The sequence below is a fragment of the Mesitornis unicolor genome, unplaced genomic scaffold, assembly GCF_000695765.1.
Source record: "Mesitornis unicolor isolate BGI_N332 unplaced genomic scaffold, ASM69576v1 scaffold28811, whole genome shotgun sequence".
Lineage (NCBI taxonomy): Eukaryota > Metazoa > Chordata > Aves > Mesitornithiformes > Mesitornithidae > Mesitornis > Mesitornis unicolor.
This window is the reverse complement of record NW_010166215.1, coordinates 19,011-45,007: the sequence shown is the minus strand read 5'-3', so window position 1 is coordinate 45,007 and position 25,997 is coordinate 19,011. Positions and strand designations below refer to the sequence as shown.

The 25,997-nt window shown below is 43.0% G+C and overlaps 1 protein-coding gene across 1 annotated transcript in view; it reads left to right on the top strand.

Annotated features, from left to right (window-relative positions):
- Window positions 1-508: 508 nt before the first annotated feature.
- The window catches only part of LOC104548780 (proline-rich protein 5-like), a 33,981-nt gene continuing 8,492 nt past the window's right edge, over window positions 509-25,997 (top strand). The window contains exons 1-3 of the mRNA XM_010194893.1: window positions 509-569; window positions 4,641-4,732; window positions 6,541-6,681. Of these exons, the coding sequence (XP_010193195.1) occupies window positions 533-569; window positions 4,641-4,732; window positions 6,541-6,681 (270 nt within the window). The 5' untranslated portion in view covers window positions 509-532. The remainder of the gene's footprint in view (window positions 570-4,640; window positions 4,733-6,540; window positions 6,682-25,997) is intronic.

Genomic DNA, 25,997 nt, shown 5'->3' with positions numbered 1-25,997 from the left:
TATAGTTAAATAGTGAAAGCCCAAGCCATGGAATGGTTTTGTGCGGTCACTGTGTTTTTGTATGACATTCCTGTCTTTCAGTAGACTTCAGACGTTCTCTTTTAACTTAAAATTTAAGTTCCTGAGTAAACCAGTTAAGGTCATTGCAGTATAGTTAACAGGAAAGATACTTAGCAGTAAGTAGACACTATCTATTGAAGCAGTATTCTTTCTGCTTGTCTAACACAGGGTATATACTGTGTGGGTCAGCCATTTGAAGTTTAAGAATCACTTTGTACTGCACAGAATACAGGCTGTATCTTGAAAGCAGTGGGCAATTATATCACTGTTTGACAAGTGTCCCAAGTGATTTAAGCAAGATGGACAAGCAAGGAGGAGTCCTTTGATGATTGATCATTAAAATAAAAGACCCCGTTCATTGTCAAAAGTTAAGAATTAACAAAACGTGAAATATGGTGGCTATAGGGGGAAGTGCAGAATTGACTAAAGGTGATCTCTATTTTATTTACAGAATCAGCTGCTCACAAAAGGCATGGTTATCCTAAGGGACAAGATCCGGTTTTATGAAGGTAACTTGGATTTTAGCAGGGCTAACTATATCTGTCACAGGAGTTTTAGCAAATGCATTCTGGAGGCAATGTGATGCTTTCCACGATCCTCCCTCAACTATGGATTAGCTTGTATCACTTCATTCCTGCAGTCTGTTGTTGTGCCCTGCCTTGATGGTCCCATTGGCTTTAATCAAGGAGAGGTGATTGCTTAGAGCAGCAGCAAGGGAGTAAAGGAAAGATTACCTCCAGCATGGACACTTCCTTCTCCTTCAATTACAGCCTGCTCAGTGTTAAGGATAAGTGGAAAAATAGAATGAGGAATTTTAATAAGCAAAAAACTAAGCAGTTAGCTGAAGTGTCTGGCTAAGTCCGAGATAATGCTGTAGGTTGTGTTAAGAGTTCCTCTGGATTCACGCTTTCATAAACAAGGTCAGACACTGTCTCTTTTTTTGCTGTCATGGCTCCATTTGTCTGTATGCACCTTTTGGAGGTGTCACCTTATGGAAGTAAACATTAGGATAACTTCAGCCTGATGTGTTGTTTTACAGTCATCCTAATTTCATGTCCTGTGCTATTGTGTGGCATTTAGATGTGCTGTTAAATATGCCATCTTGGATGTAGGTATATGCCATCAGAGGGTGAAATGATGTTGGTATATCTTCAAGGACTATTGCCCATGTAAACAGTCTGCAGATCTTTGGGGAGTCTTGAGGCAATTTTAAAGAAATGTGTCTTTCCTTTTCCAAAGCTGCAGTCATAATACCACTTAGCCTAAATATACTGTTTAAGCAGTAGCCTGGAGACAACCATTTCCATTAGTTTCAGCTATCTATAAATCCTAAATGCGACCTTTCATTCCTGACAGTACAGTTGAACAGATTAAGATGGTGCTATGGGACCCAGCTTTTCTGATGAAAAGACAATAGCCTGCAAAAAGAGAACAAATTTCACATTAAAAAAATACCTCCCCAAAATACCCAAACTCTTCTAAGCTGAACACAGATCTCCTCAATTATATATAAAGCAACAGCTTGGAGAGCAGAAAGGAAACTGTAAGGATCTCGAGGCCTTCATAGCTGCTTTATAAATCACAGAATAAATTGTTTTTTAAGTATTACATTGGCAAATTAGATGCAGTGACCTACCAATGTCCAACCCCTTTTTCTTTTGGTTTTACTAGCTTGAAAATAAAAAATACTATCTCTGATGTTTGAGATCAAAGCCAAGATAAAATATTGAAATGTGAGACCACTAAGTGGGTTTCAAATGTAGGAGCATGTGTGGCAAATACAAAATTTCAGCAAGCTGTTAAATTTGTTTTGGTTTTGAATTTGATGTATCATTTTGTGGTTGCCCCTTAAAACATGCTCAGAAATGCTGGTAAGGTGAGGATTAAATCAGTCATGTTTTTTCCAAGTCCATCCTTGGAAATGTCAGCTCACTAAAACCAGCAAGTTACAGGAGGGTAGCTCTAATTTAGGAATCTCTTCAGAGACAGAGGTCTTTTTGACAGACAGCTTTCCTAGGGAGCTGCTGAAGGATGTGAATTTCCAAGTCTGGAATTTAGGTTTCCGAGCAGCTGAGGCAGCAGCACCCTAGAGGCCATCCTGTAGTCAGTGACCCCATGACTCCCAAAACATCCAATACAAAGTTGGGAGCATGGAAATCTTGAGAGCTCCCATTCTGAGCAAGGCTCCCTTCTGCAGCAGCAGCAGTCCTGCCCTCAAATCTCAAGTTGTCCCAAATCCCATGGTCTCAGTTTTTCTATCCAGTTGGTGTTGAAGTTTTCGAAAGAGGAAAAAGATCACTTCAGAGCACCCTTTGAAGAGGTTTTATCCTGCAAGAGGTTGTGAAAATTTTAGCCTTTGTTTTGAAACGATGTTTTTTGTATTCTTACATTTATTTCAGGAGTTTCAGTTAGCTTTTAGAAGCACTCTGAAAAGTACTGCATGCATTTTTATGTCATACAGAATTAACTATATTGTGCTTCATTGAAAGCACATGAGTTTACCTAGCTTCCTGGAATCTGGCAAATGCTTACGTAGAGATCTTTGCCTGACACTAAACATCACATTTTCTTGAAAGGGCATGCAAGACATGTTCTTCCGTGTGAAAGATGCTCGCGATCAACAAATTCTTTCACACCCCCCAGTAAAAGGCCTACTTGGCAAAAGGAAGTTAACTCTGCAGCCTTTCTGAGGTGCTGTACAGAAATCCATCAATTCACAAAACAAGCTGCCCACATATTGACAGGAGTGTGCGACAGTAAAGGCATGTTTATCTCAACAGGGTAATTTGACTTTGTGCAATTCTAGCAGCAGAATTTGAAAAGGGCCAATGTTCAACACCCACATGTGGAGCCAAATTCATAAGGGATTAGTTTCCACTGAATATCAACTTGTGGGCAACTAACAATATTTAACTCTTTTTAAAACTCTGCCCTCCAGGCACAGAGTGGTTAGGCTTCTCCTTCAGGATCAGATTTATATCTTGGAAAGATTTCAGTATTTCAGACACTAGTATATGGGGTTATAATGCAAAGGTATTTATTATTGTTAGTCTTGCTGTAGCTGCTGGGAAATTTTGGACCTGTTTCTCTGCTGTGTTTTAATAGAACTAATGCAAGGCAAGCTTTAAAAAAATGGAAACTGAGAAAACACTTTTTAGCCTTTGCATGAGTGTGTAGGACAGAGGGAACTCCTGCCTGGTGGTGCAGAAATGAAGACCTTGGCGTGGTTCACAAGCCAGCAGCTGTGGTATGGCACAGTAATCCACATTTGTCACTGAAAGCACTTGAAATCATCAACCCAGAAATAATTCAGGAGTTGCAGATGGGGCTGAACTGGTGCTATTTGTCATGTGCTTAAAAATGCAGGAAGATGAAGTATCCCGTAATAAAGGTTGGCACTTGGCTAACTTGGAGTGTAGATGCATTCATGCAGAGTTTCTTTGTGACGTTGTGTGCTATTCTGGGCAAAACGTTCCCTGGCTGAGACCCTAAGTAATGCTGTAAACCCAAAATTAATAGTATCTGATTCTGACACCAGTAGTAACATTGATTGATTGTTATTGAATTTCCTTCCTGAAGGTCCTGTTGTCTTGTCTGAATGCCTCATGATCAATGATGTGTTGTCTCCGTGATAGTTGCAGGTGGAGGTGCAATGGCATTGCCCTCATTTCACAGTTGGGTTAGGGGCACAGGGATGCTAAAGAGCTTGGCCATGGTCACACAGGCTGTTTTGGGGAATAGGGTCTTGAAGCCAGCATTCAGCTATCGAGTCAGACTTCCTCTCTTGTAGATCTCAGCTCCTGCATTTGCCTCTGTGTTTTACAAAATGTTCTCTGAGAAACTCCCATGTCCAACTTCATTGTGGGACCTGGCCAGAAGTTCTTTGATCTCCACTGGCGAGGCTTCCGGGTGGCTGCAGCTGGGGAGGGGATAGAGAGAGAGGTGGCTTCGCTGCAAAGACCACAGGGAACTCACATTATAGCAGGTTTTGACTGCATCCTTTAAAAGTTATAGTAAAAAGTAGAGCCACAATACTATTCTCTTTTTTCCATAGATCTTGGCTGAGATTTTCTATGTAAGTGGACTTACAGGGAAGCTAAGGGATCAGTCTGAGGGGGATGCTTTGTGGAGGGTCTCCACAGAGCATGATTTGCTCTGCTGCCTTACAGCTTGGAGGGCAGAGGGGAGCACGGTGGGGGAGATTTCTCTGCAGGAATGTTTCCTTATTTAATCTGCTCCTACTGCTGTCCTCTGCAGTCTTGTCCAGTAGATATTACTGCAAGAAAAGGAGGAGGTAACCTAGGCTATTATTCTTTACTCTTCGTGGGATTTTTCTAAGTAAGCTTTAACCTCAAAGTCTCTGAGTTTACTGAGAACATTAGATGTGTCATCTGAAAAGACATAAATACTGAATGATCCAATACAGTGAAAGGAATACTAATTCCATACGGCTAATAGTAGCTGTTACATGATTCATCTTTGTATGTAATAGCAGATCCACGTTGTTTCCTGCATGTTTTAGTCTTTGCAGTTACCTGATCATAGCCTAAACAGCTCACTAGTTTGTTCTGTTTTTGCAGGGCAGAAACTACTGGATACCTTAGCTGAAACCTGGGACTTTTTCTTCAGTGATGTCCTGCCCATGCTTCAGGCTATTTTCTATCCTGTGCAGGTGAAAAATTGCTCTGTTACTATAGAATCTTGAAAAACTGGATAAAGCGACTTTACCGGTTCATCAACAGATTGATGCAATCCTTAACTCACTCTCCTTGGGCCAGCCTTCCAGTGCAGCTGTTCTGTATAGTCATGTCATGCAAATGAGTTACTTATGCAAACAGAGGTTTGAAGTGCTTGAGTGAAAAAGATGAAGGGGAACTTTGAAAACAGGAGTGGAGTGCAGGAGGGATGGTTAGAATGCACACAGTGAAATAAGTGGAGTTGTGTTGACTTCAGTGCATGCACGCACTTCTCTGCAATGTGAATTTGTCTTTAAAGGATCTCCACTTACAAAAAGGAATTGTATGTCTGAGGTCAAATTCTATGCTGCTATAAATGAACAGCAATAGTCAGTGGAGTTAGACCAGTTTATGTGAGCATAAAATCTGACTCCAGTAATTTTAAATCCACAATAAGTATTTGATGTGATTTGGATGAAGGCTCAATCTTCTAATTGTGTCTTACCAGTAGAAACTTTAAAATGATAGAAATAAAATGGTATTATAAACCTATTAGAAAACACTGGGAGTTTTTTTCTAAGTGCCACATAATTTAAATCCAAGGCATTTGGACACCTAGAAATACAGGTAAGCTCTCAACCAGGTTTTCCACAGCACTTGACTAAATTAGAACTCACTTAAATGTTTTTGAAAATTGCATCAAATGCACCTTTTCCCTATTGTGTTCCTGAGGCCTTTGAAAATAATTTAGCAACACAAGTCTCGCATCTCAGATGGAAATAAGTGCTTGAATTTTGAAAGGAACCTAGAGGGGGTACAAGCCCAATGTCCCATGTAATTTCAAATAGATCTAAGTATCTGATGTTTTTATGTTACATCCAAAAGCCTAGCTCGTGCTTATGTGTTCTTGTGAATTCTATTCATTAGCAATTGAAACAGATCTGGAGCCTTCTTTACTTCAGTATATATAATTAACAAAGTGAAGAGGAATGATTGGAGTGGAGTGGGGTTGGGTCAGGCCAAGCATCTTCTGACTAAGATAAATCAATACCAGCTGAATACCAGACCTTCTAGAAGCATTAATAGTTGGCTGACAGCACTTGTAACTGCAGGCAAGAATATATATGTACAGTCATATACCCAAGAAAAAAACCCTGATGCCAGAAACAGGAACAGTTTTCCAACTCTTCATAAGGCAAGCAGTGTTAATCTCTGCAGGCAGAGCTAGCATTGTATTCTTCAGATGGGATTTTCTTCAATGAGAAGGTATTGTTGAACTGAAAAAAGATGTCTTTGAAAATGCAGCATGAAACTTCAGCTCTGCTCCTGCCTTATAGTGAAGTCTTCTGAACTGTGGAGAAAGGGAGGATCCACATGACGGCTGAGTCAGGATTCCCACCATAAATTGAAGACAGTACCCTGCCAGTACTCAAAATCTTAAGAAATTCAACCCTGCTTTTTTAAAAAGAACATATGATACATTTCATTATTGTTAATATTACATTACAAAATATTCATATGTATCCTGCACTCAGGTATGATTCCTCGCACCCCACGCCAGCCCCTCCTCATCGTCACACACAGTCTGGCTCCACCATTGTCTGCAGCGTTCATTACTGCCAAATCAAGTTCACTGTGCAGATTTGTAGGCTGCTCTGTGTCCTTTGTTATGTTTGATTTGGTTTTCATTCAGGTTTACCATTCGTGTAATCCCTCAGAAGTGGAGGAAGGAATTTTGACAGAGGATTTTGAAACTCATTTTCACACTGCTCATAATCCATCTTGCTTTGTTTCTGTTTCTAAGGGAAAGGAGCCCTCGGTTCGGCAGCTGGCTCTTCTGCACTTTAGGAATATAATTACCCTGAACATTAAATTGGAAGATGCATTATCACGTTCCAGAGCCAGAGTTCCACCTTCTATTATTCAGATGCTGTTGATACTCCAGGTAAACTGGTTACTTTTCTCAGGCTGTTTTCTTTATCTGTCTTTCTGTACTGTATTGCTGAAGTCTTCTTAAGCAGCCTCTGATTTTAACAACAAAATTGCCAGAGCTTTTGTGCAATTAAATGTGGTCCTAATATCTAAAATTAGAGACTGTAGAGGTTCAGATTTCATGCCTTAAGGTCCAGAGAGTCTGAGAGTAAAGACGTGTTTTGAAATTGTGGGCCTTGAAAGCTGAAGTTTTGCAAGCAGATCAGTGTATGTGGTAATAACATGACTTCCATTAATGCTGCATATTACTGCATTAGCAGTTCTGGATATGAAACTTCACATCTGGAGTAGCAACAAAGAACATGTGCAATTTGTGGTTGAATCATGGTCGTATTTGGTAACTGGAACAAAATTCTGTCAAAACTGTTAATACAAAAACATTAAGAACAGATACTGGTATTTGCCTTCAGTGTTAATTATTTTTTTTTAGTAGTAGTAGTGAGTAGAAACAAAAAGAGGAGGTCTAGGCAAAAGGCAATTTTAAGATTTTTTTTTTTAAATTTAATTAAAGAAAAGCATGAAGTTGTGTTGAGGAGCAGGATGATGAGGTAGAAAAGAGAGAGAGAGCCAGGATTCTTAGGAGATGGGGAAGTTGAGATTTTCCTGACTGGTGATTTTTTTAATAAACAAATAGATTTACAGCAAATGAAAGAATATAGTTTCTCAAGCTTAAAATGTTTCTTTGCTCTTCATCACCATATGAATTAGTTCTGTGTCTGAAATTGTTTTAAAGAGCAGGATAATCTAAAGGCCAGTGAGGAAAATGGAACAAGGAGTATGATTTGTCTCTGCTGGGCCAAGAAATGGTATTTCACGTCTGCTGTTGCAGTGTACATTTGTTGGAGTGTATAATGGTATGTTTAACCTGGTTTTCTCAGGTACTTACGCGATAGGACTGCCTACTTGCCCCTTGTCTTCCTTCTCCCTAGCCTCAATCTTGCCAAATGATTCTTGAGACTGCTGGCTGTTTGGGGCACAATTACAGCAATATCAGAGATATTAAGATTCCTAGGAGTTTCATGGAAATTAGTGTCTGGAGAGAGGAGAGGAGAGGAGAGGAGCCTCAGGGAAAAACTGGAGCATGGGCTTAACTGCATAATGAGACATCAAAGAATTCACATAATTGAACTGTGAACCCAGCTGTGTTAATAGACACCAGAGACTCCACATGAGAGAGTACCATTGTGAAAACCTTAATCACAGAAAGGTTGTCTGTCAGGCCTCATCCCTTCTTGGATGCGAGGTGAACTGTCCATTCCAAACTGGGCTTCAGCAGTGTCATTGCTAGCAGATCTGCTAGCTTTTTTGTGGTTTCTTCTTTAGAGAGTCCGTCTTGGCTGTGAGCACAATCCGGCTTCGAATGAGTTCAGTGGTGAGCTGGGAACTGAATAACATGCTGATTTAGAAAGTTCATAGGAGGTTATGTGGAGTCATTTGCCAGGATTAGTGCTACAGGAAACAGTTTCTTTGCAAATCTGCTTTCTTTCGACAGCCAGAGGTGTTAACTAGGTGGATGCCTGTTTAGGGTAGGGTAAAAGGCCAAATCCATTCTCATTGCAAAGCTGTTGGAAATCAATAATTAAGTATGAGGGAGTTTTCCCTTGGGTCTTTGTTTCTGCGTATGTTACCTACCTTTGTGTGGTAGGATTGGTGAAAGTCCTTTCATGGCAATAGCTCTGCTGAACTTGTGGTTTTAAATCTAGCGGAAATTACAAGAAAAGGTCAGCAGAGGATTTGGGAATGAGCTATTTATGTGTTTAGCAGCGTTAGTCAATAACTGGATTTCAGAGCAAAGGCTTTTTCCCAAACTCAAATGTCACGTTAAACAAAAGCATATTTTATACATTTGTAGCATAATAATGGAATTTCCTTGACTTATATTAACTCAACATGTGAATAGGTCTGGAAAAGAGATAGTAATTCAGCTGTCCAAAAAGCACATGGTGTGTTTGTGTGCCTGGATTTCCCAGACTGAGAGAAGTTGTCTTGGGCTGGACATTGTCTAATCCCTATTTCTGTCTACTGTGGTTATCTCTTCCATAACGAACTCACTGTCGCTGAAGCGGACTTCTGTGGCTAGAAGATGAGTCTAGTGATGTTGACCCTGGACCAAGCATTGAATCTGGTGCTAAATTTCCCCATTTTCTGTCCTTGACAGCCTCATGCAACTGTTTTATGCAATTAAGGAGCAGCTCATGTTCTTCAAGACAGCATCTGTAATGTCAGCTGAAGATCACAGGTTGACAGAGGCCCATGCTGACATGAACCAGTCTGTCCTGTTGGACTGGATTAAAGTAGCAGAGATTCAGTAACTAATGCAGGGTGCATCTGCTATTGCTCATGTTTTAGCTTGTCATCGTGTTGGGGAAGAGCTTGTCAGGTTGTCAGAAAACACTTTCCTTTTGGAGGGGAAGGGAAGCTTTTTAAAGAGGAAATGGAAGCTGCAGCAATCCTTGGACTTTATTCAGGAGCTAGGTGCTGATTCAGCAAAGCTCAGTAAGCTCATGTTTTAGCTGAACATGGGTTAGCTTCGTTGACTTCAGCATATGAGTGATTCATTGACCTCTGGGAAGTTACTGACCTATTGCAAGTTGTACCCATTCCTTGCTTGCTCAGCTGCCGCGCTCTGGCAAGGAGGCTGAAACAGCGCTGCCAAAGCCCTCCTGAATAAAAGGGCCTGAAATGAAGTTGAGCCCCTTACTGTGGTGTTTGGATGGTTGACTTTCCTTCTTTGCAGCAAATCGTCCACAGTAAACTCTTTGCAGGAGGTATCATACCAGTCGTGCATTTAATACACTAGCATGTGTACAGCAGCCACAGCAGTCCTCTGGCATACAGTGGCTTGATGCAAGATATGCACTGGGACAGAAAGGATCGCCAACCTGATGTGTGCCTCTTAATTTGCCCAGAGAGCCAGATACCTCCATTTCTTTGCATCTAAGACAACAAAGATTTTTTTAAAAAGAGGTGGTGAGGGGGACAGGGAAATCTCAGACATTCTTTATGCAGTCCCTCTTTGAAAGAAGGAAGAACCTCCATTTCTGAGATAAAGCTGTTACAAGTACTGTAATAGCAGATTGTGTATCTGAAGCTTTGTTCTAAGATACCCCTTGTTTAAAGGATCAGAAATTATTCCTCAGATTAATTATTAGACTTGGATTATTCACTCCAGTAGAGCCACTTGTGCATCTCATCAGTCTTATAACTGGGACCAGTTACAAGCCAGTAACGTATTGGGAGAGGACAGTCCCCCAAAACTAGGGGAACGAGTGATATTCCTAAGCGGCTGAAGTCAGTGGGAGTTTTACCACGGTGTGAAAGAAGGGCCTTACATCACTCAGACTTTCTGGGCATAACCTGACCCAGTTACAAAGCACAAGCGGAAATGTTAATCCTTTGTGGCCGCTTACAGGCAACATAAGGTAAAGTGCCTCCAGGATGCCACTGTTTTAACTCTTAGGACCTTCAAGAGCAGACTCATGACTGAGGGAAGTAAAAGAAGAACTAAAATTGTTTTTGAGCACAAAGAGATGCACAAGAGCTCACATAACTACACTGTGTTGCCGTTCTCACCTCGATGACCTTTCTCTTTGGGCAGGTAGAATTAGGAAGCTGGAGGGAGAGGGCTAAACAGAAGGAGACATTAGAAAAATAATTTTCTCCCTTGTGCTCTGTGAACCAAACAGAGCAAACTGCCACCGGAGGATAAACAATCTGACTTACTTCCCAAAGCACATTGTCAGTAAGACCTTTGGCACTGAAACTGGAACATCTTATCTCCAGGTATCTCTCCCAAAGTCTGAGAAAGTTGAAAGAGAAGACTTGAAGAGTGTTTATCTGCGTCTTTTGGTTAACATCAGGATTATTTGAGTTCACAAAATCTCTCTGGGTGACCTGAGGTATTAAAAAACCCTAGAAAAGGACAGCACAATATCTCTTATGCAGAGAGATGAGGCCTTACTAAAGATGAGCTCTGAAGAGAAAAATAAAACCTGTGGTTTCCTTTTTGGCTTTTCTGAGCTTCATTTGAACTCCCTCACCTGTTTGTCTTTTTCTGTAAAGGAAGACAAAATAGATACGTAAAACTGCCCAGTGGGACCTATTTGTTATCTGTGGAAAGTTCCTAAATGTAGGTACAGCGCCTTGCTCTTTAAAGGGGTTGAAAGGCATGTTGCAAGAACTGAAAGCAAGTGCAAAGAGTGCTGTTTTTCCATCTCAGCAGCCACACAGCAAACCAAAGGCAGCATAGTTAAAAACAAAACACCCGTCACTATTGGAAAATTGCAGGGTCCTGCCTGTGGATCAGCAGATTTGCTTTGTGTCATCTGGGGTCAGTTCTTTATGGCCATAGGGTTTCAAATTTAGTGGTTGCTTTTGAGAGGTTGTCTTACTAAGTCTCTTAGACCTGAAGCATATGTTGAACAAACAGGTGTGGGCGTGATGTTTCAAAATGCTTTTATTTTCTCTTTACCTTTTTCTGAATTCCTGGTTTATAAGACACAAAAAGTAGAAACCAATAAATAATTTTATTGTAGACTCTTATTTAAATACAAATCACCATATCAAAAACCTGTGCATCACCTGGGTTGTGCATAAATGTGTTTTATTCAAGCCTTGTGAAAAGTGGCTTCTCTGTTGTTTGCATCAGCCTCATGGGCATGTAAGGAGTTAGGTAAGAAATCTTGCAGTTGAGATACTGCCTGACACAAAGGGAAGAGTCCTCTATTGCTTTGTGTTGACATACACAAAACTGAGAATCAGTTTCAGGATTTACACCTCAGAGTATTCTGTAGAAACAGTGCTCACTTCTAAGCAATATCCCCTGTTTTACTCTGGCCTATTTATTGTCTTTATCAGCAAGTGCAGTTTGCAGTAATTAAATTGGCACAGGTTTGCTATCCTGGAATGAATTTGTATTGCCATGATTTTTATCAAGGCATAGCATTAATTTGTGGTAGAAAAATATCCTTTTTGAAAGACAATCTTGACCTTTTTGCTAGTGAGGGGTACTTGTCATATTTTATTTTTAATTTCTTCTTATGGTTTTTATTATTGTGCTAGCTTTCTGGTACTGGGAATCATTTCTGCATGGAAGCAGCAAGAATGCTAGAATTGTTTCATCTACATCTTGCGGTGATGCCTCAAGCAAGATGGGATGTGCTGTGTTAATCAGTGTGAGACAAGAAGCTGGGAGCTGACCAGAGAGTTCAAAAAAGCAGCAGCAGCAGTAGCCTGATTGGAACACAGGGGAACCAGAAAGGTCTAAATGTACATTACGGCAGTGCTGACACTTCGGTCAGCGGATGGCGCCAGGCGGGAGTGCTAAGTATGCTGTTTGTACTAACCAAAGTATTGCCTGCGTTTGCTTGCATGTCAGTCAGCCAAGAGCAACTCCCCTGACACAGCTGGGGACATTGGTGCAAGTGGTAAGATGTGAGTCAGAGAGAGCCGGTGGTTATCCCTTTTCCATTTACAAGCTTATAGTTAAGGAGGCATTTTTCCCTCTGTAATGTTTTTACCTCATTTTCCACCTGGCACTTATTTCATGGCTCACCACAAGTATGTTTTCTGTAGGTGCAGAGATAGGGGGAGCGAGCATGGTTGCTCTTAGCCATTCTGTAAGCCTGACTGACGGGGGTTTTCTTCAGTAGTAACTCCAACGCAGCCAGCATTTCTGCATCATGGACCTTGAAATATCTGGGCTCATGTGGACCCTCTTTGTTGCCAAGACCAGTGGAAATCCATTGCCATATGAAAAGAACAGATTTTGTAGTGAAATGAGTACTCTCCAAAACTAGCTCTCAGCATACTTGACAACACTACGTGTTTCCACCTCTGTAACCTTAAGCAGCGGAAAACCAGTAAAGCAACATAAGATGCAGTTGTTTTCCTTTGTTATATATGAACCTGTCTCATGAACACCATGGCATAGTAATTCAAATGTGCATCTTGTCCCTCCTCTTAACAAAAAGACAGTGTTCAAGGGAACATGACCATAACCTTGTCCATACCAATTAAACACAATTGTTTGAGAAGGCAAGTTGCATTGCACAAATTCCCTTTGGGTGTATGTTCATAGTGCATTTTAAGAGTACCTCGCATTAAGTAAAATATCGCTTCTGTGAAGGATACCAGTTAGTTAATCAAAGGTCTGGCTTCAGATGGAGTTGGTCACACACCACAGCAGTTGTCTGGACCGTCCTGAGTTATGCTGTTACCGTCCATCAGGTCCTCTGCAGTTACTGCCCATTGGCTGTCTTGCACCATGGTAGGTGAGAAGTGTTTACTTGTCCTCCCTCAAATTACTCAACTTTTGCCTTGGGGCTAGAGTGGGCTTGCATGGAGTTATGGTGTAGCTGCTGCCTATGGCACCTGAGACTGCCTTAGCCCACAATAATTTACTTTCTGCAACCCAAGTGTAAGTTGTTTCAGCTCAAGTCGGTCAGATACACGTTCAACCTCAACTAAACCAGGCTGTCCTTACTCAAATACATGTCTGTCTCTTAAAGTTTTTCTCCATTAATGAAACTGGCCTGTTAAAACCAGTACAAGTTCATTGGTAGGCAAATCCTTAATCCTTAACAAAATAGAGTTAAATCAGTAAAATAATTCGTAATGTGGATTAGAATGTCCCTGCAGACCCTATAATTTGATCGAGTAAGAGGGAGAGGGTTTTAACTAATTACATTAGTTTGTACAAATGTGCTTTGTGGGCCCATTCGGGCCAGTAGACTAAAACTGGCATAAAAGATAGCATAGAAATTTTGACTGTTGAAAAACTGAGCAGGAGATGTTCCCACGTTGCAAGAACCCTTTGAGGCAGGGTGCTTTAATACTGTAATTCATGGGTTGTCTACAGGGGGAACATGAGTGAGTTAATCTTAGCTACCTTTTAAAGAAGATTAATTAAACCTCATTAAAACTCTGTATGGACACTCATTCTGAGAATTAAAGGGGTAGGAAGGGAGGCAAGCTGAATTAATGACACTTCAATTCTACATCAGAGGCCTAAGTACAATTTATCTAAACAGCTTTCTGTTCTTAATTTAGTGACTATAATTTCATGTTCCTGAGTGTCCCCAGGTAGACAAAGCCACCAGGGAACCGCGGCTGTTGAATTGCCATGGGCACTGTAGGACGGGTCCCCAGGAGGTGGCAGTCACTTCTCAGATGTTACAGCTGACCACAGACCTGGGAGCCCTCCCAGGTGGCACCTGGCGCGAAAGGGGAGGACCCATTGCTCTCCGTGACTGAGTTGTGTCCATGCTGATGCAGTGGTCAGGGTCATTGGTGCAGCATCTTCTGTCCTACTGGGATTCACCTGGTCCTGTTCCTGAGAAGAATTGCAAAAGTAATTTCCAACAGGAAGACACTACAGGGTTGTTTCATAGTGTTCATACCTGGGCTTCCCAGTGTCATCATCAAGTCAACATTGGTTTCCAGTCAGATCTGTACTGAGCTGCAGCTGGGTGCAGTGGCTTGGATAGTTCCCTGTGCAGGTACCATGATGTCCCTGCCTTCTTACTGCCTAAAGCTTTCTTGCTGAGCACAGGGCTATCACAGAAGCTTCCCACCAGGAGATTTCAGAGGCAGCCTTATGTGCCTGTTCTCCTGCTCCTTGAGCCTTTCCTCCAGTAGACACACAGTGCTCACTGGATTTTGAACACTGGTGCTTCCTGGTAACACAGCTTCTCCTCCCATCATCTTGCTGGCTGCTTCGTCACCTTTTACCATCCCATACATTGCCTTCTGACTCTTTTCCTCCCTCGACCCCACCTTATTTTCCCACAGGGCAGAAGGGAGGAAGGCAGAGAGGAGAATAGCTGGCAGCCTGTTAGTCACACACAGGACAGCTGGAAGCTCATCCTTGCAAGCAACTCTTTCTCTGATCTCAGTTTTCCCATCCTGTCTTCAATTATGCCCATAGCCTGGGTCAAGACCCAGTAGCAGCTGGTTGCAGAGTGCCAGGACACACAACGGGGCGAGCTGCCTGTGCTGTGGGCCTGTTAGGTGGTTCTGACTGCTAAGCATCCCTCAGCGGTGCCCAAACTGCTGAGTCCTCCCAGAGGCAGTGGTGACCTGAGCGAGTCACAGGGAGGAACGTGGCAGCTAGTGGAGATGCAGATGCAGATGCTGTGAAGCTCTGTTTCCCAGGTAGGCAGCTGGAGCTGGTCGCACTCGCTGGTAGGCAGCCAGCTGCCCATCTGTTCTGAGGACAGACGAGGCCATGGCCAGCGTTCCTTGCCCTGTAAAGGAGGTGTCCCCTGGCAGCAGCACAGAGCGGTTTGCTCACACTGATGTGAATGGCAACTCTGTTGAAAAGTCCCCTATAATTAAAGAGGAGTGAAACAAATTGTTTCCTGTATGTAACGTTTGGAAGCAACTATGGCAGCTGTTTGCTTTCTGTCAGGAGTGATTTCTCCTGAGGTTTTGTTGTTTGCCTGTTTTTCCATCTACGCTATAGAATTTTATTATTATGAGTTGACATGTTTCCATTTAAGCTGACAGGGTGGCTAAAACAAATTATTTAAAACGCCCCAGCCTCTGCCTTCTCCCTAGAAGGTGTGCTGTTTTTGAAAGGTATGGAAGCTCCTGCTCTGCAATGCCAACCAAGCCCTGTGCCCAGACCTTTCCTCTCCCAGTCTGTGGTTGCTAGTGCCAGAGCCAGCAGCCCTTGGGGCCAGCATGTACCAGGCTGGTGGCACAGGGACACGTGCAGAGTATAACTGCTTTGTGGTCTATTTCTGCCAAAGGCTGTGCATTGCTATCTGCAAAAGATAGGGGAGTGGTTGATAAAGCCTTTTGGAGGCATCCTTCTCCCATGGTGAGTGGACAGGGTTAATTGTCATCTATCAGTAATTTCACGGTCTTACCCTTAGCTCTATGGTGGCTGCAGAAGAAACAGCTATATGGCATGTTGATATGTGACACATACTGTGAAATCCATTAACTTGCCACTGCCCGATTAGTATGAGCAATTAAAAGTTAAACAATCATGTGACAGAGCAGGATTCAGATTACATTCTTTGATTTAAACTGTTATCTGTTGAGAGCCTTTGGTTGTTTCCAGTTTGCAACCAGCTGGTTGCAGCAAAACTTCTGCAGCGCAAGGTCACAACGATGTGACAGGGCATGTGGGCAGTTGTGCCGAGTGTTCCCGCTACGCTATGGCTTTGCTATATGGGAACCAAACCGGCTGGCTTTGGCAACTCGTGTGCTCTTCAAAATGGATGGATCCAGAGGCCTCTGGTTTGGAGTCATTAGGCAGGGGATTGTGCTTTAGTGCTCTCTGATCCTAATGCAAATCAAAAATCAAGGATGCTGCAATCAAGCGAATGTTGGCAAGAGGAGAAACTGTCATTTAGCCTGGCTGAAATCTGTCAGAAAGGTATTTTGCAAAATACAGCTGTTGTACTTGGAGTGGCTCTCACATAAAAGCAATTAGATTTCTTGTCTTTGAGCAGCTAAGAGCTGTCAGCTGCTTCTATTACTAACCACCATGTATCTCCAAGCTTCCTTTCTCGCTAGCATGGGTAGACAAGAGCCTTCATGCACTGGACACTGTATAAATACAACAAAAATATGGTCTCTGCAGTAAAGAACGTACAGTCTGATGCAAGAGATGGTAGGTGTATCTGGACAGACAAATGGTGAACAGAAGGAGACAAGGAGACAGACTAGAAGTGATTTTGTGACAAATAATACACTGTTGGCCTTAGTGGTCTGGATGTCCTCTAGAGACTAAGGGCAATGTGGTCCTTCTTGTTTTCTTCTTGTGGGTTGCCTGTTGGGCTCCAAGAAAAAAAAAATCATCCCTCATTCCTCCTGTATCACTCATGAGCCTTTCTTGTGGTTTCCTTATTGAGCTGAAGAGAACAAACCTTGGCAGCAGCAGCGGGGTATTTCCATTGTTTCTCCAAATGTCTGAATGATGTGAGGACAGATGTTTAAGCAGTATGAAGCTAACGCAGCTCTGCTGAAGCCCATGTGTAGTAGAGGAGGAATTGAGCAGTTTTGCCTGAAAAGCTCTAGAATATGGTTATATATGTAGCTGTGTTGTTCATGTTTGAAACAGATGCAAGAAGGCTTGCTCCGTGGAGGTGACCATGTGATATTATGTGAATTAAATTGAAGCACCAGCAAACATTGAGGGGAGGGGAAAAAAAAGTACTTTCGTTTCAGTAGTGGGGTCATATCGATAAGAAGGAGGTCAGGGCATCTGCTGATTTCAACCACACTGGTTTCCATTACATGTAGATCTACCACGGTTGCTGCAAGAATTGCTGAATGCTGCTGACTTTTGCCAGAGCGTGGCGTTGCCAGTGTGCATGTCCCTGCTGGGTGATGGGGACGAAGGAAGGTCGGCCCTTTGGAGCCACTCCTGTGGTCATATCCCTAATCCATGTACTGTTTACATTTGGGGAGTATGCTGCTCAGTGCTCTCTGTAAACTCAGATTTTGTATGTTTGTATTTCTTTGTTTCCTTTTATCCTTTACACACTGGGTTGCTGAGAGAGGGTTTGTGGTCTGGATCCAGTCAGTTACTTTCCAAGTATCTTGAATTGGCAAAGACTTTTTAATTGAAATTAAATTGTTCTGTAGAAATTCGTTGCTTTCAGCAAAGCTTTTGCAGGAAGCCAGGAGGGCTCCCTCAGGCCCAGGCTTTGGGCACCTGGGTGCCAAAACTTCTGTCTTCTGGGACTGATGGAAGCTCAACCTCCTTGTGCAAGAGAATAACCATGAAGTGCTTGCTCAGGAGCATGCTGCGCAGTTCCCAGTTATCCCCGTGGGTTGCTCCCTGCCCGCACAAGCAGCAGAATGTGGGCAAGTAGCTGTGGTGGTGTCTGAACCATGCGCCTTCTTAAGCCAGGAAAAGATAGGTGATCTGGAGGTGATCTGCTGCATTCTGGCTCACAGGCATGAGTTGCTGGTGGTGAAAATGGTGTCACTACCAGAAATAACAAAAATTTAAAACACCCAGAGGGCACAGCTGACACAGCATTTCAGAAAATAAGAAAACTTGTGGAGTACATTCAGTCACTTGCAATGCATGAAGCAGCACGGAGGATGCTGAGGGATGAGCATTCATTAATGATTTAAATGGGGAGTGTGGCTGTGGAAGGCAGTATCAGAAATCCTCACAAGTAGGTAACAGCAGTCAAGTTAATGTTTGCAGCTCTTCAAAAGCTTTTCTTGGATGTCTCTTCAAAAGAGCCTGGATGTACTGAGGGTGGACTCTACCATCCTTTTTTCTGAGTACCCACGTGAAAATGAATGCAAGATTTTCTTGTAACAGGTGTTAAATGAGAAACACTAAGAGCCAAGACTGGATAGAAGACTTTTAATGCTCAGAGTTAAAAGTCATCAATTCCCCAGCAAGGTTAGGTGAGCTAAATTTGTATAGATCAGCAAGAGCTTCAGGAGGGAGCCTAAAAAGAAATTAGAAGCTTTATTCTCTTGGACATTAAACATCACATCTAATTATTTGGTAAGTCACGGGATGATCTCTGAATGGGGCTGCACATGCGCTTCTGTGCATGTGTGTGTTTGCCCATGAGTGTAATGTGGCAGTGCCAAAGCATTTGTAAATGCAGATTAATGAACTCCAGCTCAATTTTATTCTATAAACAGCTCTTCAGAGACACTCACCTCTGCATAGATTCATTTGGTGCGTTGTTTCAAAGTAACACTAGCTTATTTGACTGAGATGATTGCAGCTCTCATCTGTGCCCAGGGGAGTCACTTAGCTGGGAATCAGACAACCTCTAGCCCTAAAACTATGAAAGGCAGAAATGCATACCATTATTTTTTGTGCAGCAAACTGGCTGTTCAGTTTCGGCAGGATCTTAAGCACTGTATTTAAAGCCTCAAAGTAACTTCCTTACTTCTGATCATTTTGTATCTTTTACTTATCTTCAGTCTTCATCTTCTGCTTTGTCTTTTGCGGTCTCATATAAAATGTTTAATAACAGTTTAATGAAAAATAAAATACTGGATTTCTGTGGGTGAGGGTAAGACTTGCCTGTTCTTAGTGTTTGATCCTTTCTGGAAAGGATCTGGAAATCCTATTGCTGTCTTTCTGCAGCCAAGCCATTTGCAAAGCTCTCACCAGCTGAACACAAACCATGTCTGGGTGTTTGTCTTCCTTATCTTTTGTCTGTGTCTCGGTGCCACCAATGAAAGGAAGAGAGTGACAGAGCAGCTTCTCACGCTGACGTTGACATAACTTGGCACTTGCTGGAGATTGAAATGAATATGACAAGATCTTTATTTCTGAGGCAGTCACAGCGATCTGAAGTGCTGACTTCTGTCAGTATGGCAATGGCAAGCTACTCTGCCTCTCCCTCCCATGAACGCTGTTGCTATGAGAAAAGCAAGAGGCAGAGATGAGACAAGACATGATTTAACCCTTCAGTTATTCTAGGCTTTACCAGTATGTCAGTTGTTTAGGATTAAATGAAGAGAGGAAAAATTAATGTGAGGTAACACTACTGAGGGTTCATAATGATAAAACCATGAATTGTGCCGCTGCATCTGTCCAGCATGTGCAAAAAGTGCCTAGGAATGGACATGTAATGCATAGGGCATGGTCTTCGTGCGTTGTAAACCAGCATAAAATTATTAACCTAACAGTGGTTATTCTGGCTTAAAGCAGTTGAGAATTTGATGTACAAGTCTTACTTTTCACATTTCCTCCCACCATCAGATACAGATGTTTGTGAACACACATAGCATCGTCTTAGAGGTTTGCTGAAAATGAATCCATTATGAATTCTTGCCCCCCTTTGCTGGGCTGAAATATCCCTCCAAGAGGGGAATCTGCTTTCTTCCAGCTTGTTGCAGTCTGCAAAGGCATAGCCTCCATTTCCCACCATGCCAGGCACATTTTCTCATTCTGCCTTTGGGCTGCTGTAGAGAAACCCTCACAGAGAAGAGGGCACACACAGTTCAAGTGGATCAGGTTCAGTTTGCTCAATGTAGGCTTGAACAAAGTAAAATTTAGTCCCTGCTCAAAGCAATCTTGATCATGTTTTGAGTCTGTTTCCTAAAGGCTAAAAATGTCTGAGTTGTGTGCTTAGGATGACAGTGGCATGAATCATCAGGGAAACCCGGGAGGAAGTACCTGAAATTTTATATCCTGGCAAACACAGACAAGTGGGCTAGAAGCAGGAGCAGGAACATTAAACTCCCAGTCCTTGACCCCTTTCTGCTCCCAGTTAGTTTGATGCAGGGCATTTCTTCTTACCCAGCTGTCTCTTTGGAATGGATCATTTGATCTTGAAGTCCCTCTCAGTGAGCTCCCAGAGTTTACTCAACGTTTTTATGGGACTTGAAGCTCTCGGATGGAGAGTCCTCCAGAAATGCTGAGCCCCATTTAAGCCAGTAGAGCCAGCAGTGGGCCCCTGCTGCAAAGAAGGCTAATAGGTATCCTGGGCTGCATTAAAAAAGTGTTGTCAGCACATCGAGGGAGGTGATGTTTCTCCTCTGCTCAACGCTCATGATGCCACACTGGGAGTGCTGTGCCCAGTTCTGGGCTTCTCAGTACGAGAGGAACATGGACATACTGGAGAAAGTCCAGCAAAGGGCTATGAAGATGATAAGGGGGCCTCTCATGTGAGGAAAGGCTGAGAGAACTGGGACTGTTCAGCTTGGAGAAGAGAAGGCTCAGGGGGATCTTACTGATTGTTATAAATACCTGAAGGGGGATGTAAAGAAGATGAACCCAAGCTTTTCTGGGTGGTGCTCAGTGACAGGAGCAGAAGTAATGAACATAGACTGAAACAGAGGAGGGTCTGTCTGAACATAAGGAAACACTGTCTTACTATGAGGGTGACTGAGCACTGGCACAAGTTGCCTAGAGAGGTGGCAGAGTCTACATCCTTGGAGAAATTCAAAAGCCATCTGGACATGATCCAGGGCCATGAGTTCCAGGTGGCTCTGCGTGAACACTGAGGTTGGACCAGATGACTCCAGAGGTCCCATCCAACCTTAGCCATTCTGTGACTCTGTGAACATCAGGATTTCATCAATATAAGTGGAAAAATTTATCACACTCTACATGTCTTACCGGTTTTCACCCTCTTTCCACCCTTTCTGGCTTGGGCTGGACTGCCAGCTGATGTCAGTCAACATAGTTTCACTTAACTCCAATTAACATTCAGAGTTAAGCTGAATAATTGTTGCCAATGACAACAGTTGGACAGTAGAAGGGTTCAGCATTGCACTCACCTCTGAAACAGGAAAGCTGCAACTGCCCAAGAAGAGCACTTCGTGAAAGTACCAAAGAAATCCATCCTCTCCCCTGTCCCGTAACTCAGTAGTTAGGCTGGTTCTTTATTTCTGGAAACTGATATTCTGTCAATTATTGATCCTCTTCATCTTGCTGGTTAAATAATTTCTAGCACAGATTGTTTATACTTAAGGGCTACTGCAAAGTCCCATGTAGCAGGTTTTTACATCATGGTTTGCCAGAAGCACCAATGTATTCTACAAGAAAGCCCACACTGAGCGTGCCTTATTTCTTTTTTTGTTTGCCTCTGCACTTCTCCTGCTATCACTGCTAGCAATAAAATGTTGAATTTAGTTAACTTTTTGTCTGACACTGCACAGCTGATTCTATGCACTGTGTTATCCTTGGTGTCAATACTGCATTGCAAAGGCTGAGAAGAATCCATTATCACATCTGATACCTCCATGAGTTTACTCATGAGTTTGCATTTGCTCCATATGTAAACCAGAGGCCAGATGCTGCTCCACAAATGTAATTCTGTTTGTATAATACTGGAGGATTTGATCTGCAGGGCTAACTCCCAGGGAACAAGATGAGTCATTGGGGGTGAGGGAGCCCAGTGTCTCCACCTGCTTGGGCTTCCTAATTTTGTGTTGGAGCCCAGGGAGTTCCTGCAGGGAGTATAAGAATGAGATCTTTGAGTTTTTCAGTAGTGTTGAGAACATCAGCTGAAGATGGAGTAAATGTGAGTGGGAGACTCCCATGATGATGCTCTGTGGTGCAGTAAGGGCAGCAGCTCTGAACAGCCATGCTCAAGAGGACAGCTTTGGCGTTTGGGCAGCAGTTGCTGCTCTGAGAGCCACTGTGGTCTTCTCCAGAGCATGAGCTTGGTCAGTGAAAGTACCACAGTGCTGTAGAGAAAACAAAAATTCTACACACCTGGGGACCACTCCTGAAGCCTCTTCTCAACCATGTAAACCATAACGTAATTTCACTGCCATAGGTTTGTGCGTGAGCATTGCAAGATCAGTAAAAATGAGATGATTAGTTATGAGATCATATTAAGCAGGTGCAGGTGTCTATTCAAAGGAAGATGGAGGGATGCAGACCTCAGTCCAGAATGTGACCCATAGCATAACTGGGAGCAAGGACTGGTAGCCCATTTGTCCCCAGTTCCTCACAGTGATTTCATGCCTGCACTGAGACCGTGTTGCTCTGTGTTGCTTAAGTTTTAGAAGGCCAGGTATGATGCAGTGGAAGGTGTTAACATGCACCAAAGTGGAATGACAAGCAGCTGTGGCCTGTAAGGGCACTGGTTTCCAAATCTCTTACAAGCAAGGCTGCTGCTATCTCTCAGACTAAAATAAGAAGCAGATTTTGCCATTTATGTGGTCACCAGGGTGTGCACTGCAGTCTGCACACGCTTATCAATTCTCCACCAGCACTGTTGGCTGAGTAATGTTTATGTTTTCACTATAGATACTATTCTGTGTCTGCCTTGTGGTATAGCTTGTGACTTTTAATTGCAATTTTCCCTGTTAGTAGTTGGACAGCTATTATTGCCGCTCTGTGTGTGTTTCTTTCAGTCATATTGATCTGACCCGTTGCCAGTCAAAGAAAGAAATGTGGTTCTTAATGGATTTTTCTTTCCTCCAAGGTATCTGCTACTTTTAAGCAGAAAATAGTTGCACTTCTTAGCTGCTGGCCTGTGTGGTTAAGACAGGGCAGTATGTGAGGCCAGGACCTCACTTTGTGTTTGGGCCTGACCCTGTAAACGCTTCTGGCAGCAGGTTTCCCTTCACGTAGCACCAGGTCAGGACTGCTTCAGCAGGCGGTAGGTGACAGCTTTTTGTTGGCAGACCAGGGTGGAGGCCAGCCATCCAGGACGCCCCAGTGGACTGAGGTTCAGGGTGTGTTATTTGGCCACGAGCTGAGCTGTACACAGCTGCTTTCTGTCACACAGGCAGAAGACTTTGGTCTTCTGGGCCATCATGTCACCAAGATTGCTGAAAGTACTTCATTCAATAATCCACCAGTCCGACTTTTGCTCCTTTCTCTCCTGAGTCCAGAAGTCAGTAACCCAGGATGTAACTCACACTGTTCCTGTTTGGTATCCCCTGTGGTAGAGCTGCACCCAAGTGAAGCACCAAGACATGCTGTGCCTCCCTCGGTGCCATGTCAGTTCCTGGCAGAGTCCTGGGCTTGGGACCAGAAGACCACCCTGACCTGAGGAAAGACAGAATTTATTCATGTTCTTGTTTTCTCTTCTTTTCCCTTCTCTTCCTTTCTCTTCCCTTCTCTTCTCGTCTCTTTTTTCTGCTATCCAGCAGTTTGTCAGTTGAAATAGAAGGCAGTCTTCTGCACCAGTACTTAACTCACGTAAGCATGCTGATCAGCTGAGGCATTACATCTAAAGTTGAGTGCTGCATCATTTAATCAATGACCAGTGTATACTTCAGCACATCTGCAGTTGCAGGTAGGCATGAAGTAGTTCCCACTGTTATGTCCAGTCATTAGGATACACTTAGACACTGGAGATATCTTTTAATGTCAAATTGATTAGGTAAATGATCCTGTAATACTCTGTGCTAAAGAAGGAAGTGAAAAGCAACTGAGTGATACCACCATTTCTAGATGTTACTAGTGATGGGTGCTATTAGTCAGAACTGGAAACTGTAGAGGACCTATGACCTTTTATAAGTACTCAGCAAAAAGCTTAGTTGCTGCTGGTCAGTTAAAAGCAGTTTAGTGTTTAATACTGGTTTGTGATTATTTTTAGACAGAGATGAGTGAGGAGTTACCTGGGGTGATTTGCTGTTGTCCAGCCAGAACTGAAGCAGCCTGCGGTAAAGATGAATACAGGCAGGCTCATACAGCAGAGGAGCTCAGCAGATGACAGGGGGCTTGCCCAGGACCTGAAAGAGGAGCTCAGGATGGATGTGGGGTATTACAAAACAGCAGATATCAAGGAGACGAAGCAAAGGGTTAAAACGAAAGGAGTCAGTTATGAGAGAGTGATCGCCACGTGGAGATCCAGCTGAGACACCAAAGTGAAATAACATGAACCAAGCATCAGTGAAAAGCAGCCAGGTAGCAAGAAGAACAGCCAGCAGTTAGGTTTATTTCCAGCCTCTTGGCATGCATGAGACATCCCCTCGAGGTGTGCCTGATAGCCAGAGGACGTGGCAGCTTTAGCTGTGGCTCTTTTCTCTCCAGCAGTTGTGATTTACATGCTCAGTTCTGTGGTCTGGTGCCTCACCTGCCATTAAGAGGGTGATGCATTGCAGGGTTTTGAGGGTAAATAATTTTCCAGTCAATGTAATCCACCAATTCTCAAGATTTCAAGACAGTTGGATGAAGTGGTGAATATACCGTTCTGCTGGTGGCTGCTCAGCCCACAAGGAATACTTGAGAATTTCATCCTTGTACTACTTAGTGCTGTGTTAGCAAGCACTTGTGAGCGGGCTATAATTCACAGAGCAATGGAGCAGAAACTGATGCAGCCTGCTCCGTGGCCCAGGAGCAGCCTCTGCTCCTGGGGTTGTATTTCATAATTTCTCTCCCTGGCCAGGTTGTTAATGGTGGGGATTTGCCACCAGTTTTTGCCACTGAAACAGCGAGGTTTTGCCACCTCTTTGCTCCCTAGTACAGGTAAAGAGGAGACGTGCAGCTTCGCATCCAGTTTTTGGGGTGAGAAGTGAGAGACATAAGCAGCAAATGATACACAAAACCATCTCTCTTTCTGCCACATGCCAGGGTTTCAAGAGCCAGGTCTTTTCCGTAAGATGTCCTACGTCTGCTCACAGGAGCACGGGAAGCCTAAAACTGTGTCCTAATTTAGCCTGGCTGTCTAACGAGACATACTGGACCATCAGCAGCCTAAATAGTTTTTCATGGCTGTGACTGTCTTTGGGGATTGCTTCTTGTCTGGGTTTTTTCCAGAGTCTGAGGAGGTGAAGTAGCCAGCAGTGGGTGAAAAGTGGTGGGAGGCAGATGATTAATTTCTGGTCTCCTTTGTGACTCAGCCTGAACGCCTCTTCCATGGGCTGGGCTTGGTGCAGCCAGGTTTGTGGTCATTTCAGAGGAAGTGCTAATACTGTCTGGTTGTATTTTAGGTGTCTTTTTTTACCAGAAATTAAAGGATTTCAGTTATGGTGATGAATAAAAAGACGGAGCTGGAGCCTTAGGGAGTATGCAGCAATGACCACCTTGTGTCTTACACCAAGTTGGATCGATGGCAGGACTACTTCTCTGTGTGCTACTGTCACTGCTCACTGCCCATGAAGAAAAGAGCAGGGTGTTAAAAATTAACATAATAGCATATAGAAATAAAAAGTTGTCATTGTGGTAATTTCATTGCCATGGTAAAATAAAGCAAGGACACTTGGTAATTTTTTTGGTAAGAAAAATTGTGGCAAATGTTAGGGATGTAGAGATTAGGTTTCTGGCAACTTTGCAGGTCATATAGCCTACACTTAGATACAATGCTTATAATGGTTCAATAGTATTTTTGTTAAAACATACATTCATTTAGAAAAATCTTCAAAACAATCCATCTTTGTTGTGCAACATGTAAAAGGTTAAGTGTATAAACCTAGTCTTTGGCAGGTTTTAAGGTTGTGTTTGAGGACTCTTCAAGTCCTTAAATGCCTGCCTGGAGTGGCATCCACTTTAGGACCACTTTGAGGCCTTGAGAAGTCCTATCTATTGAAAAAGGAGCCTGTGGTCCTCAGTGGGGTTACTAAACTTCGCCCCCCACCCCCCGCTGTTCTCCTGAACATACTTGTTTATTACCAGTGCCAAAAGACAAATTTATTCTTTCCCTTGTGCTTTCCTATAAAGCCATTGTGTCCTTTAAAAACTCAGTTGGAGTTTGTGGTTAACTTACTAAATTAACAGGGATGGAAACCGGAGCAGTTCAGTGCATCCGTTCTCACTGGAATGACTTACGGTTTTGACTCACCAAGTTTTGTTCCCAAACACAAGAAGTGTTTTGTTCCAGCAACAAACTTGAGTGTAGCAGCAGGGGGCACGCACGT